Source organism: Oryzias latipes, chromosome 21 (assembly GCF_053564925.1).
Source record: "Oryzias latipes strain Hd-rR chromosome 21, Olatipes_Hd-rR_3.1".
Taxonomy (NCBI): Eukaryota; Metazoa; Chordata; class Actinopteri; order Beloniformes; family Adrianichthyidae; genus Oryzias; species Oryzias latipes.
The window spans coordinates 25,572,121-25,585,165 of record NC_136257.1 but is presented as its reverse complement, the minus strand read 5'-3'; the positions used below and the strand labels follow the sequence as shown (position 1 = coordinate 25,585,165).

The following is a 13,045-nucleotide window of genomic DNA, read 5'->3' as shown; positions in this document are numbered from 1 at the left end:
TCCTCCGTGGTAGAGGAGCCTAGTCCGGTCAGTGCCAAAAAGGCCCCCATGGTGGGGCCCGCAACTGGCCAGGGACCAGTGCCTCTGGCAGTTATCTGCTGGTACCGTGCTCAGAGCCTCTCCTTTAGTGAATCCTGCAGGAGTCTAGAGGTAAAGGAGAGGCCCTTCACTAGAGCCTGACAGACATCAAGCAGATAAAAGGCAGCAAATAGTAAAAATATTTGGTTTTAGAATTTTACGGAGCCCGTAGGGGACATGGAAGTAAAAAAAAAAATGTGTACGATTTTTCCCGTGAGTGGGAGGAAGTATCTGGTAAGCATCAGAAAGTAGGTTGGGCGCATGAGAAACCAGTAATAATTTGGTTTTACTTCCATGTCCTTTTAGGGGTTCCATTAAATAATTACATACAAAACTGCTTAAGATTTGATGTAATTGATTATACATTTAAGTTAAGTGTTCAATCTTTCATGAACCTGTACAATAAATGTTGACATATCTAGCAATATTCTTTTGGTCCTGTAAAAGGCAACATCTTTATTTTTGATATGAAAGAATTATTAGGTTGCACAAAAATATAAGAATTTTTTTTTCATCAACTTAAATTATTGTTTATTTAAAAGTTCAAATTATTAAGAAAAAATTTGAGGTTTTTGTTTTAACTTTTTAAATACCATAGTTTCTGTCTTTTATTTTGAAAAATACTAGACAGAACAGGAACTGCTTTTTTGATCATGTAAAGGGATAGAAAAGAGACATAAGTCTTAATAAACTGATAATATTTGCATTAAACACATTTAGATGTAAATATGTTTTTTTTAAATGCTAATCATTAGAAAGATGTAGATCTTAGAAACACTTTTTTTAATTTTTAGATTAAAGTTTGTGCTTTTATTTTTTTGTCCTAGAATCAGCTCTCAGGAAACTTACTGAGGAAGTTCAAGAACAGCAACGGCTGGCAGAAGCTTTGGGTGGTCTTCACCAACTTCAGCCTGTTTTTCTACAAGTCACACCAGGTAACGAACAAACACAGAGCTGTCCAACCCACGCTCCTTTCATTTTTATCCCTTCATGCATCGCATCTGGGTGTGGAATATCAAATATCTATGTTATGTAAGAGGTGTGGACATTTTCTCAGGCGTATTTATTTTTTCTTGCTTTCCACCACAGTAAGTCTAGGTCAGCCATTTTTCATTTGCACAATTCTTCATAAAAGCGTGCAAACGTTAGCACCTCCTGGAGGGGCTTTCTTTTGAGAACTCTCCAGAGTGATCCGTGCTTGATGGTTAGCTTTTCTAAATTTTGGACTCTGACTCTTCTTTTGGGATTTCCTGTTTTGTGGGAATATGCTTTGTGCTTGATGCAATCTTGGTTGGAGATTACATTACCCAGTAACCAGTAAACAGGTGAAAAAAAACTAACTGAACATGTACTTGTCAGTCAAAAGACCACACCCTCTTTTGTGTACAAAAATTAAAAACATAGAAAAGTAAAGTTGTTACTATTATGACGTTTAGCCTCAAATTGAAATTATTTTTTTTAATCAGACTTTAAAATATTTCTTTAATAAAACAACTTTTACCCTAAAATGAAGCACCCATGTGGCCTCTTTGTGAACTGTTTGGTTCTTTACCTTTTTGAATTGGCTTCAACCTGGAAGTCATAGAAGCTCCTCAGGTAAAATTCAGCTGTAACATAACTAAACATGATGGCTGAAGAAGTAAAAATGAACATTTACGTAAAGATTGTGTTTTTGGTGTTTTTAACATGTTCCTGTGGCATTTGTCTCATGATGGGAGGACAAATATGAAGAAAATTTGCCTAAAATGGCATTTCTGAGTATTTCTTTATTCAAATCATTGTCAATCAGGAGCAGATGAAAAAGTGGTGTTGGAAAAAGCTTGTTGATGTGACGTAGGTCCTGCTATAGCAAGCCACAAACTCCCTGCTCCACTCCATTCTGATGCATCCACTTGCAAACAAATAAATCTGTCTCAAAACTTTACAGCTGGATAGCTCTAATATTGCTCACCATTTTTGTTGCACTGGTAATGTTGGGATTGGGGGTGTGAGGGGCTGTAAGCTAGCGGGAGAGAGCGTAAACACCTGGAGGATAGGAAATGGGGCGGGATTACTCTGCATCAACAATCCCATCCACAACTCAATTTCTAATGAACTACTGCCACTCTGCAGAAATAATGTCCTAAAAAACAAAACACTTTTGGCAAAAAATGACAAAATCATAATTATAAGACCACTGGGAACGTTGATGATCAAAGTGGGCCAAATTCACATCAATACGATTTAAAAGCTTCCAGGTTGTTTTTCAGTAAGCTGTTATTCTGTTTTGTGTCTCAAACCTTGAATAAACTGTGACGTGACAGTAACTTGACATGGGGTAACACACAACACTCTTAAAACATCAACACAACCCGCACACCACAGAAGAACGGGTGCCTTATATTTTAAAGATCCCAGATGTTCTCCTGAGTGGATCGTCTCCCTTTACAATTAAATCTAAAGGAGAATGTGCTAAAATCATTTGTTTTAATTATCAGCATAAGCAGAAATGGAAAATTTAGGAGAAAAAAATCATTAATTTTATGGATAAAATCTGCCTCAGAAAATTCTTATTCCATGCTTTTAGGGGAAGTTAATTGTGCAACAAAAAAGATATTTGTTGTTCGTCTTTGATTTTATTTGCTTAAAATTGATAGTCAAATAATACATTATCTTTTTTATTTATAATATAATAAAAATGTCAAAACTGGATCTCAGAGGTGATATCAATTTTTGCACATTCCTTTTTATTTTGATAATTTTTTTTAAATGCCACCTTAATCCTAATCTTTTGGATCTTATTTATCATGGATATTGTCAACTTTTACTAAGTTCTGTTCCAAATCTCCCTCAGGATGATTACCCGCTTGCTAGTCTTCCTCTGCTGGGTTACTCTGTCACCATCCCCTCTGACAATGAAAACATCCATAAAGACTACGTCTTCAAGCTGCATTTCAAGTCCCACGTCTACTACTTCAGATCAGAGAGTGAATATACATTTGGAAGGTATGGAGGTTCACGAGTTTCTCTGCTGCGTATTTTCTGTCCTTCTTTTTTTTTTTGTAACTGAATAGACATTTTCCCCCCACAGGTGGATGGAGGTCATCCGCAGCGCCACAATCCCATCAAGTCGTGGTCGTGCCCTGAACAGCAAAGAGGCCCATCCTCTCTGAGATCTTTTTGACTCTCCTCCAGATGGTGGCCCAATCTGTCTGCCCTCCGAATTTTGCTTTTTGCTTTTCCCATCGGAGACATTTGTACATGCGTCCATGCACATTTGGAGCTTTTTAATGCTTTAAACGTCGGCTGGTTTAGACTGAATCAGAGACTGCATTTTTAACTCTAAACCTCTTTTTAAGGATGTCATTTTATACTGTTTTCTAACGGTGCAAACCACTTCTGATCTTTCTGGTTTTAGTTTTTGGTTGTTTTTACACTGAGAATACAGCAATTTTGGCCTTTTTGTCCCCCATTTATGTTAAACTCTTGCGACACTTTCATAAATGTTCATCCTTTTGTTCACCGAAATGAAAACGGCTGCTTTGAAAATGTCCTTTAACTTCAGTGCCATATTGGTTTGTATCGATGATCCGGAGATTTTGAAGCCGCCTAGAGGATCCTACTCTGTGCCATAAGATTTTAGAATCATATGAAATCAACAGACTCTTGATCGTAAGAGTTTCATCTTTCCCAGGAAAATCATGTTCCTATTAAAACAGGAAGATGAAATTATTTTATTGTCGGAGTTTTCTGCTGCCACTACTAATGCTGTCTTAAATACAAAAAAAAAAAAACTATTAGCTGGTCTTTTCTTCCATGAAAACGCATTCAACTGTATGAGAACAATGTGACGTTTGTTCATAATCACTGTATTATGAAGGAAAGTTTAATGAAAGCATTCAGATTTGTGTGTGAAGAAAAATATTGATGCTCAGTTCTGAGCGTGATTGAAGTCAGAGAGAGAGAGATCTTTTTTTTTATGGACGTGAAGAAATGGAAATTAAATGTTAGGAGAGGGAAACCCTCACTTCTGCTTGAAGCTGCCATGTTTATTCTAAATGAGAGATTTTTTTGGATGTAAAAGCAATAAAAAGAACATTTCTCAATCAGATTTGTATGACTAGTGTTTTTGTTGGAAAAAGGTGATGTCGAATTGTGTGGCTCTCTTGTGTTTCCGGATATGACCTGCAGGTGGCACCAGTGGTCTGTAGATTTGCAAACTAAGGGCTTTCAAGATTTAAACTTCCTTTAATCACCACAAAAGGACCTTAGTGTTCAGTATTTTTTTTAAACTGATGGATACCTGATAATTTTGAACTTTAATCATCATTACAAAGCCAGTTAATCCTTTTGGAATAGTTATATGGACCCCAAAATTATGAAAATTTGCTTAATTTCCAGAACTATGACTATGTTTTTCAGCAGACTAAAGTGAAAATGTATGATATATATCAGATAAAAGAAGAAGTAGATAAAGTATTTATGTACAAACCTGCTTTTAGTTTGGATTTCCTTTATTCTTCTCATCGATAATTAATGGTGTGAGTGCAATGAAATGAGAACAGTCTTTGTTTTAAAAAAATGTGTTTTGTAAAGCCTATTTGACTGACATAAAGCAAACAATCTCTTTACACAAATTCTGTTAGTTGCTGCTTATGTTTCCATTCAATGTGCAAATTGTGTTTTTAACTTGTGGCTGCATTTTTTTAATGATTGAGGACATATATTAGGAAAATTAAGCCTCTGAGTTTCTTTATTCAAATTGTTGTTAATCGGGAGCAGACCAAAAAATGCACTTTGAAAAAGATCGTATTTGTGATGAAACTACCACAAGCTTCCTGTTCTGCTCCATTCTGATGCATCCACTTGTAGAACAACAGATCCATGAACGTCTTTGTTTTCCTCGTGCTGGAATCAGGGCTCAAAACGGTAGCCCCAGTGTTGTTCGCCATTTTTGTTGCATCAGTAATGTCAGGTTGGGTGTGAGAGACTGTATGCTAGTGGGAGAGCATGTAAACAGATAGCTTTCAGTTATGGGTGAAAGAAAGCTTAGGTGGTGTTGCTCCATACAACTCTCACAACTAAGATGCACATTTTTATTTTGAACTCCTGCCGCTCTGCAGAAACTATGTCCTCAACGTTTTTTGTTTTTTTTGTGGCTAAAAACAACAGAAACTTTCCCAACAGACCACTGGGAGCACTTAAAATAGACTAAAAGATAATCAGAGTGGGTCTTTAAATGTCCGTAATTATCATTCAAGCTTTTTTCAATGCTGCAATCCAGTCACATGCTTTTGCACAGCACTGCTATTTTTAATAACAATATGTTATAACTTATTTGAGCTAATGAACAAACAAAAATGCTGGTGGAATTTGTCATAGTTTTCCTTCAGAAAGTTCATTTTCATTGGAAATCTGTTTTTGAGATCTTGTTATTTTTAGTTTGTCTAAATAGTTTATGCTGTGTGTCTGCAGAGTCTTTCAACAAGGGAAGATGAATAAAAAAAAGAAGTTTGTAGCATTTGGCCATTAAATCCTTTAACTATTTGAATGAAGGTTTTTACGATTAAAGTCTACCCTAAAATAAGTATTGCATCATTGAATTTGGGCTAATTTGGTTTTATCGTGAAGTGTTTCTAGCTGCAATTACTATTTTTTTTTTTTTTTTTGTGGTTTTTTTTTGTTAATTCACTGAATGTTCTGTCATCCTCAAACGTTTAATTAAAAGCAAACAATACCAAATAAACAAAAGAGAGAGAAAAAGAAAAAGAAAGTTAAGCACCTGGCATTTTCAAGAACTTTTTTCAGTTTTTAATGTTCTAATTACACTACAATATTATTGTGGAACTGAGAAAAAAACAGAAAATCAAAATATTAGAAAAAGTATCCTTAACAGGAAATGAAAATATTCAAAACATTGGTAAGAAAAACTATATTTTAGTTATTTGAAACCTTAGAAGACATCCTTTTATGAGTTTAGAAGTGACACTTAGACACTTCTTTCCACAGCTGGGATGTTTGGTTTTAACAGCTTCGATTTAGTCGTTCCTTGTTAAGCCTGCAGTCCAAAGTTCAGGCGCGGCGGCGGCCGCGGCCGCGGCTCTCAGCCGGGAGTGGGCCGGCCTCTAAACCGGTAAGGGGCGGAGTGCGCGCGGCACATAACAGATTCTACACCTCCTGACGGCCGCTAAGCAGCCAATGAAACTCTCCCCGAGGGAGCACTTTTGCGGCAACAATCCCACCCCGATAGACTAGAGGAAGGCAGAGCCAGAGAGTAATGTGGCACTGGGAGACTTTTACGAGCCAAAACTGAATCGACAGGCGGGAGAAAGTTGGCAGCGATGGCCCGACTCCAGAGAAGTGGTGGGCACTAGCAGGGATCGAAGCGCATGAATCCAGCATGGATTTTCTCTAGATGTGGATGACAAAAACGCGTGGATTGGGCGGATTGGACGTGGAATCGATGCAAAGCTGCGCGTAATGATGGCCACTGTCGCGCAGCCGGAGACCAGGAAATTCACCAGAGTTTTGAGTAAACCTGGAACCGCGGCTGAGCTCAGGCAGAGCGTCTCCGAGGTGGTGAGGACGTCCGTGCTGGTCGTAAGTACACACCTCAAACCCCCCTCCGTCCTCCTCGTGGGCCCCCTCTGACGCGCACCAGCCGCCAGAGTTTTACGCACAGAACATCTGCACGTTTCTTTGAGAAGTGGGCTATGAGTAACTCTCCTCTGGACGTGCTTTCCAGGGAAAAGGTTGGAAAAGGACCAGACCCTGTTCCCTGAGAAACAGAACTTTTATAAAAAAAAAGTTTACAGGAATTTGGAAACTCCCCTTTGACTCTAAAGGGTCAGTGAAGGGAGGCGTGGGAGCACGTGGGACACATTTGTAAGGTGTGAAAGTGGGGTTTTGGTTGAATGAGGAGGTGTGTTTGTAAAAGAACAATATTGTGATCAATGAACTGTTTTTTTTTTTAAAAAAAAAAAGCTTCATCTCTCTGTAGCTGTAAAGAACCTGTGGACATTTATAGTTACAGGCTGAGTCAATGAGGCCACCACTTTCGCAGAAGTGCACTGAGATGACATAATAGCTGTCCACAGCATATAATTATGTGTCCAGTTACATGGGCACAATGATGAATTAGTTTGACCCCCCAACACCAGGGGGGGCGGTAAATGAACCACTGCTGTATCAGTTTTCTGAAAGGTTCAAAAAGGAAAAAGGACTCGAGTCCTTCTGTTGTTTCCAAGGATGATGGGTGCTCCTTGGCTCTGTCTGTCTGATTGTTCCAGGTTTCCTGGAAGAAGTTGCCTAGCAACCAAAATGGACACCGACCTACCAAGCTCTCTGTCAGGGAAATAAAATCCAGAGTCAGGATCCCAGACATCCAGCCACACCTTCGTATTAGTTATTCATTCTCACTCCGGTATGCTGCCAGAGGGCCTGAGGGATGAGGTGGATGCAAGTGTGCATGTTGGGAAATCAGGGAGCTTCCTGAGGACTGAAGTAACTTCAGTAAACAAACATGAGTTCACTGAAACTTCCAACCTTATAGACTTAAATTCCAAATTCAAATTTAAAATCATTTGTAAGTTAAGCCTTCTGCAATGTGTTTCTAATGGAGGCTTCTAAAGTGCTGGTTGAAGTTTTTATAGACCCACTTTAATCATTTTTAAGCTATTTTCCAGGCATTCTCAGTGGTAATATGTTAAAACCATTTTTTGCCACATTAATGGGCATAATTTCCACGGAGCAGCAGGAGTTCATTAGAAATTTACCTTTGAGTTGTGGGAGAGATGGTTCGCGCAGAGCTATCACCTATCTGCTGCTGAGAGCTCTCTGTGTACATACTCTCCTGCTAGCTTACAGCTCCTCACAACCCCAAAAAATGGTGAGCAATATTGGAGCCAACCAGCCGTACAGTTTTATCCAGATGCCAGGTAGAATAAAGAAAACATAGATGTACATGGATCTATTCGTCTGGAGCAGACAGGGAGGTATTTATTTTCTTATTTTACAACAATTAAAAAGAAAAAATACTCAGAAATGCTGTTTTAAGCTTAATTTTCTTAACATATGGCATCCATTATCAGAACATGTTAAAAACACCAAAAAAATGAAATACATCGGACTGGGTCTTGCAGTACAAAGAATGTAAGTCCCCACAAGACTGTCTTCCAACAATGAATGCATCTATGAAACATGTAAATAACACGGCACGACTAGTTGCATCTGTTTCGCGACATAAAGAAGCCTCTTGTCGTTCGTTGTAGTCCAAACCGTCATGGAGTTTCTTCCGAAAACATAAATGTTGAAGGACTCCATTTCAGCCTTCCAAATGTTGTGCAACAAGCAGGATAGTCCTCAAGTGTGCTGCAGTCAAACAACAGCTGTGTAAAAGTCCCTTGTCTTAACAATTTGTGTTTTCACAGACCTGCCCTCTGCCTGGAGCCTCTTTGTTTATTGTTAGTTTGTAGGGCTGGGAGAACCCGGCTCTCAGCTGAGTGAGTGGCTTTTTTCACACACTGGGGTTTCGCTCACTGACCAGTGCCATCAATTCTAAATCTGTTTTTGGCTTTTGAGGAACTTCAATTTCTCTAAACAGAATTAGGAGGATTTTAAGCATTTTTACCTGAATGTGGTGAAGGAGTCAGCTGGTGTGAATCCCGGTTAGATTTACTGACCTTTGGATGGTCTGTTTGGCAAATTGTCCAGGTTTTTTTTGTCTTGAAGTAGCTGGGATAGGCTCTGGCTTCCTCTGTGACCCTGCACAGGACAAAGCGGGAGTAAAAGATGGGTGGATGATCAAACAGCTGCAGGGAAACTCTCACAATAATCAATGATCCAAATTGCCTGCCACCTAATGGTGATAGACTGAGATAACCAATGTTTCCACATCAGGCTTGACCTGGCAGTGATGTATTTTCTGTTACACATTTGCAAACTGCTCATTTAAAATCCTGTATAGTGTTCTCTACATTAGATAGAGGACTCCGTAATGGATGTAGCTGCTGACGTATGCAGGACATAAGTGGAGTGCAGCAGTAACACTACGACTATAGCTAAAAATATGACAGGGCTACATATTTTCCTAATATATTTCAAGTTCTGAGCGTGAAATAAATCCATGTATGCTACAGGCTTTACTGTTGGTATGCTTGGAGGGGTTGCTTTTATGTCTCTCCTGTCAAAAATCTTGGTCACCTTACAAACACTATAGGATAAATTGTTAATTTCAAATGGGCATTATCTATATATTTCTCTTTTTTCTTCAGAGAGTGCAGTGATCGTCTGTAAAAATAGATTACAGTTTTAGTATTAGCTGTTGAATCCTTTCTGTGATAAATGCTGAATGTTAAAATTGGCAAATTAGAGATTATTTATCACTGCATAGTAAAAGTTGCAGAAGCAAAAAAATGCAAAATGAAGAAGGAAAAATCCTATAGAAGTCCCATTGGAGTATAAGTCGTACTTTTGGGAGAACATTTTTTGACAAAATATGGGAACAAGTACGGATAATTTATCTTAAAAGACAAATGACGATGATGGACTAGATAACAATAGACTGAACATCTGCACTTCCCTAACATAACAAATTGATGCTTATTTAGCTTCATGAAACAGAGGAGGAATTTAGTAAAGTAGCATTTGGTTGAGCATAGCATATACAACGTGCTAAGAAGTCAAGTAAGAAATGTATATCACTTCAATTCATTACATTCTTCATCCTCACTTTGGAACAACTCCACAAAGCACGGCATAATGCGACGTTCACACCGGGCTCAGAACCGTGCATTCCAGCAGCCACTTCCACTGAAAATTTTAAAAGGGCCTTCATGCGCTTCTGCATTCAAAAGCCTTGTGTTCAAGCATTGCTACGCAAGTTTGTAAGTCAGTTTTTAGGGTTTACAAACAAAATGCGATGCCACTGAACACACATTAAAAGGTAAACCAGTTGAACTTTTACCAACCAATCAGGGACCTGGATTTGTTAGTGTTGAATGGGTGGCGTCCTTTACAATTTATTGCACCACTTTGACATTTCATACCAAACCTCTTCCCACTGTAGATACATGTGCTGGTATCAGGTAGCAGCAGAAATGTGACACAGTATGCTAAAAGCGCGTTTAAGAACTTGCATTTGGTGTGTTTTTGAATTCATGACACCTGCCCAGTGTGAACGTAGCATAAGTCTTACACTGGCAAAACTATGCAAAAGAACAAGACTTATACTCCAGAAAATACCCTAACTATGTTTGCCACAAATCTTTAGTTGGTTTACGAAACTGTACTCCTTTCCAGAGATCTGGAAATCCCAGAAGTGTTTGTGTAATGTGTTTTTTTTTTAATATTCCAAGTGTAAATTCAAGTTTTTTGTTGTTGTTTTTTTGGTAAAGAGCCTGATAGTAATCAGGACGATCTTCTTTAATATAGACACAAAACCAACATATAGAGATGAAAAGAATCAGAGTTGTGTGTTTTCAGCAGACTGGCTTTAAGGCTGAGCTTTCAGAAGATTACAGCAATGTGTGGGACCTAAGCAGCTTGACCTCCTTGTTTATTCCCTGATCTGTCTGCCTGTCGCCAGAAGGACTGGGTATACGAGTCAAAGTGCGCACAAACTGCCTTTGTTGCTGGCAGATGATGGTAAATGATGCGTAAAAAAATCTTATAAGGGGGCATTAACAGGGCATTAAATGGGTCAGAAAACATCAGGCTGCTTTAGTAACCAATTCCTATATGGTTAAATTTAGCAAAAACTGGCAGATTTTCAAATTATGTTTGTAAAAGTGAAACAAAGGTAACAAAAACTGGTTTAGGAGCTGGTGAAGTTTAACTTAAGAGAAAGATGTGTAAGTTGCCCGGAGGAAAACGCACCCATAAAAACTCTGACATTCCTTGTCATACAGGTTTTTCTTTCTATTTTTAGTCCTGATCTTTGTTTTGGGACTTTTATCATGCAATGATCCACTTCCTTGTAGTTTAAGATTTCTTACCAACCAAACGGATTGAGTAGAAAAAAATTACGATTTTTTTTTTTATGACAGTGTTGCAACATATGAGGGAGCAGCATTAAGTTTAGAAAAATAAAATATTATTTTGAGAACGAGTCAGCCAGGAACTATGGATAAAATACTGCTTGGGAAATGTGTTTGGGTTGAATTTACTGCCATGACTGAGCTGCAGGAATTGGTTCATGAAATACCAATCTTAAATAAGATGTGTTGCCACTTTTTTAATATAATAAATGCACTTTAAAATGTTTTTGCTCATGATTAAATGGTTAAAATACCTCTTAATGTCATAACTCTAAGCCTTCAGCTTAAGCAGCTCTTTAATTTTTCCCTCCATCCTGTTGACTTTGCAATTAGACACATATTTGAACACATGTAGGACCCTTGGTGGTGGGGGGGTACTTGGACATCACTGCCATCAAACTCAAGATGTTCTCTCAGTGCCCTACCTGCTAATTTTTATTGCCCCCTTTAGTACACACACCCTTTACCCCACAACAATATACACTCCAACACATACAAAAAAATACACATACAAGGAAGGAGGGAACTTTGATCTTCTGTCTCCTACCCCATCCCTGGCGGGGGGGAACCAGGCGGCCGTGTCCCTTGGGTGCTGGCTTCCTGGGCCTGGCTGCCCTCTCTCCATGCAGGGATCCGTGAGATCTCTGGCTAGACTTTGAGCCGGGGATCACATGGTCTTGGGGTGTCAGTGTCCATGTGGCGCGGGTTCTGGTCCTTGCCCTTGAGCACCGGCCTTCTGTAAAATTCCAACAGTGGGTGAGCCTGATCATGGCCATGTTTACAAAACTCTTTGGGGACCCCCACTTCTCTTGGGCGTCCTCCTCCTAAGCGGAAGTGGGTGCCTTGCTCTCTCGTGGACCTCCCGTGGGCTGGGTGGGTGGCTGCCTGGAGCATTAGGCGGGTCTCCCTTGGGGGGGGTGTCTGGGGTTGTGTGTGTGTGTGTGTGTGGGGGGGGGCTGCTCGTCTGAGGCTGGCGATGCTCTTTGGACGAGAGGGGGGGGGGGCGTGCCGTTTTCTTTTTAAAATAGATCAACAGTGGGTACAAAATTATCACCCAAGTGGGTCTTTAAACAGTTTTTTGGATGTGTCTTTTCAAACCCATTACTCTGCTTAAGTAAATCATCTTGTGTTGGTCCTGAGCATCATAAAAAAAATGCACGACTCAGATGTTGTTCTCAGCAAAGCGATCAGGAAGTGCCCCAGTCTTCCTGCCTATCCTCTGGTGTCAAACAGAGCTCTGCTTTTCCTAGACAGAACAAGTTTCCGTCTCGTGAATTATGGCCGAGCATAAGTGAGTCAAACTTCTCACTGTCTGCGAGTGTTCTGCCTGGTGGAGCAGAGTTGTTTTGGAGCACAGAAAAGGTTACCATAACAGAGGGTCTGCGGCGGAGCCTGGAAAGTGGGTGTTTTCCTGTAAGCAAGTGCATTTCAGCCGCACAGAGCTCCTTAAAGGTAGAAATCCTGCCAGGACCCAACTTGTCTCTGTGTTATCTCCAATAATATATGATGCAGAGATAATCTGTTTTATAAAACAAAATGCTTTAAGAGAGGAATTAGAGTTTTTATTCTGTTTGAAGAGTAGGTTCTCTTATGAAAGGCTTACATTTTGAGTACTATCACTAAATCAGGCTTCCTGTCATCCCTCACGGCTGTCACTCACATCCCGCCTTAAAGCTGTGATTGCAGCACATCATCACAAAGAGCGCTTTGCCTTCAACTTCCAGGCCATTACGGTTGCTATTTTTGAGTCAGCAAAACCCAGCTGGTACAGATCCACTGAGTCACGACTCCTCCGGCGCTGTTTTGTTTTTTCTCTCCCTGTGATCCTGATGCCGTTAATCCAGTTTGCCTTCCTGTGTAAACAGATAAAAGTCTGGCACATCTTCCATAATTGAATAAAGAGCAGGATCTGTACAAATGTTAGGAAAACAGCGCTTTATTATAACAACAGT

General features: G+C 39.5%; 2 protein-coding genes across 9 annotated transcripts in view; both read left to right on the top strand.

Annotated features, from left to right (window-relative positions):
- LOC101165518 (FERM, ARHGEF and pleckstrin domain-containing protein 1) overlaps positions 1 to 4,168 on the top strand; it is a 56,117-nt gene extending 51,949 nt beyond the window's left edge. For 3 of the 5 annotated variants that reach the window (XM_023950626.2, XM_078939748.1, XM_023950627.2), the window contains 3 exons: positions 906 to 1,013; positions 2,912 to 3,063; positions 3,149 to 4,168. In XM_023950626.2, the coding sequence (XP_023806394.1) occupies positions 906 to 1,013; positions 2,912 to 3,063; positions 3,149 to 3,230 (342 nt within the window). In that variant the 3' untranslated portion in view covers positions 3,231 to 4,168. Of the gene's footprint in view, positions 1 to 13; positions 151 to 905; positions 1,014 to 2,911; positions 3,064 to 3,148 lie in introns of all 5 variants that reach the window. The other 2 variants (XM_078939746.1, XM_078939747.1) reach the window with 1 other exon arrangement.
- A 1,940-nt stretch (positions 4,169 to 6,108) lies between these two features.
- Positions 6,109 to 13,045, top strand: part of LOC101165268 (dedicator of cytokinesis protein 9) — a 93,323-nt gene continuing 86,386 nt past the window's right edge. For 3 of the 4 annotated variants that reach the window (XM_011489823.4, XM_078939745.1, XM_078939742.1), the window contains exon 1: positions 6,109 to 6,657. In XM_011489823.4, the coding sequence (XP_011488125.1) occupies positions 6,538 to 6,657 (120 nt within the window). In that variant the 5' untranslated portion in view covers positions 6,109 to 6,537. The remainder of the gene's footprint in view (positions 6,658 to 13,045) is intronic. The other variant, XM_020713019.3, reaches the window with a different exon arrangement.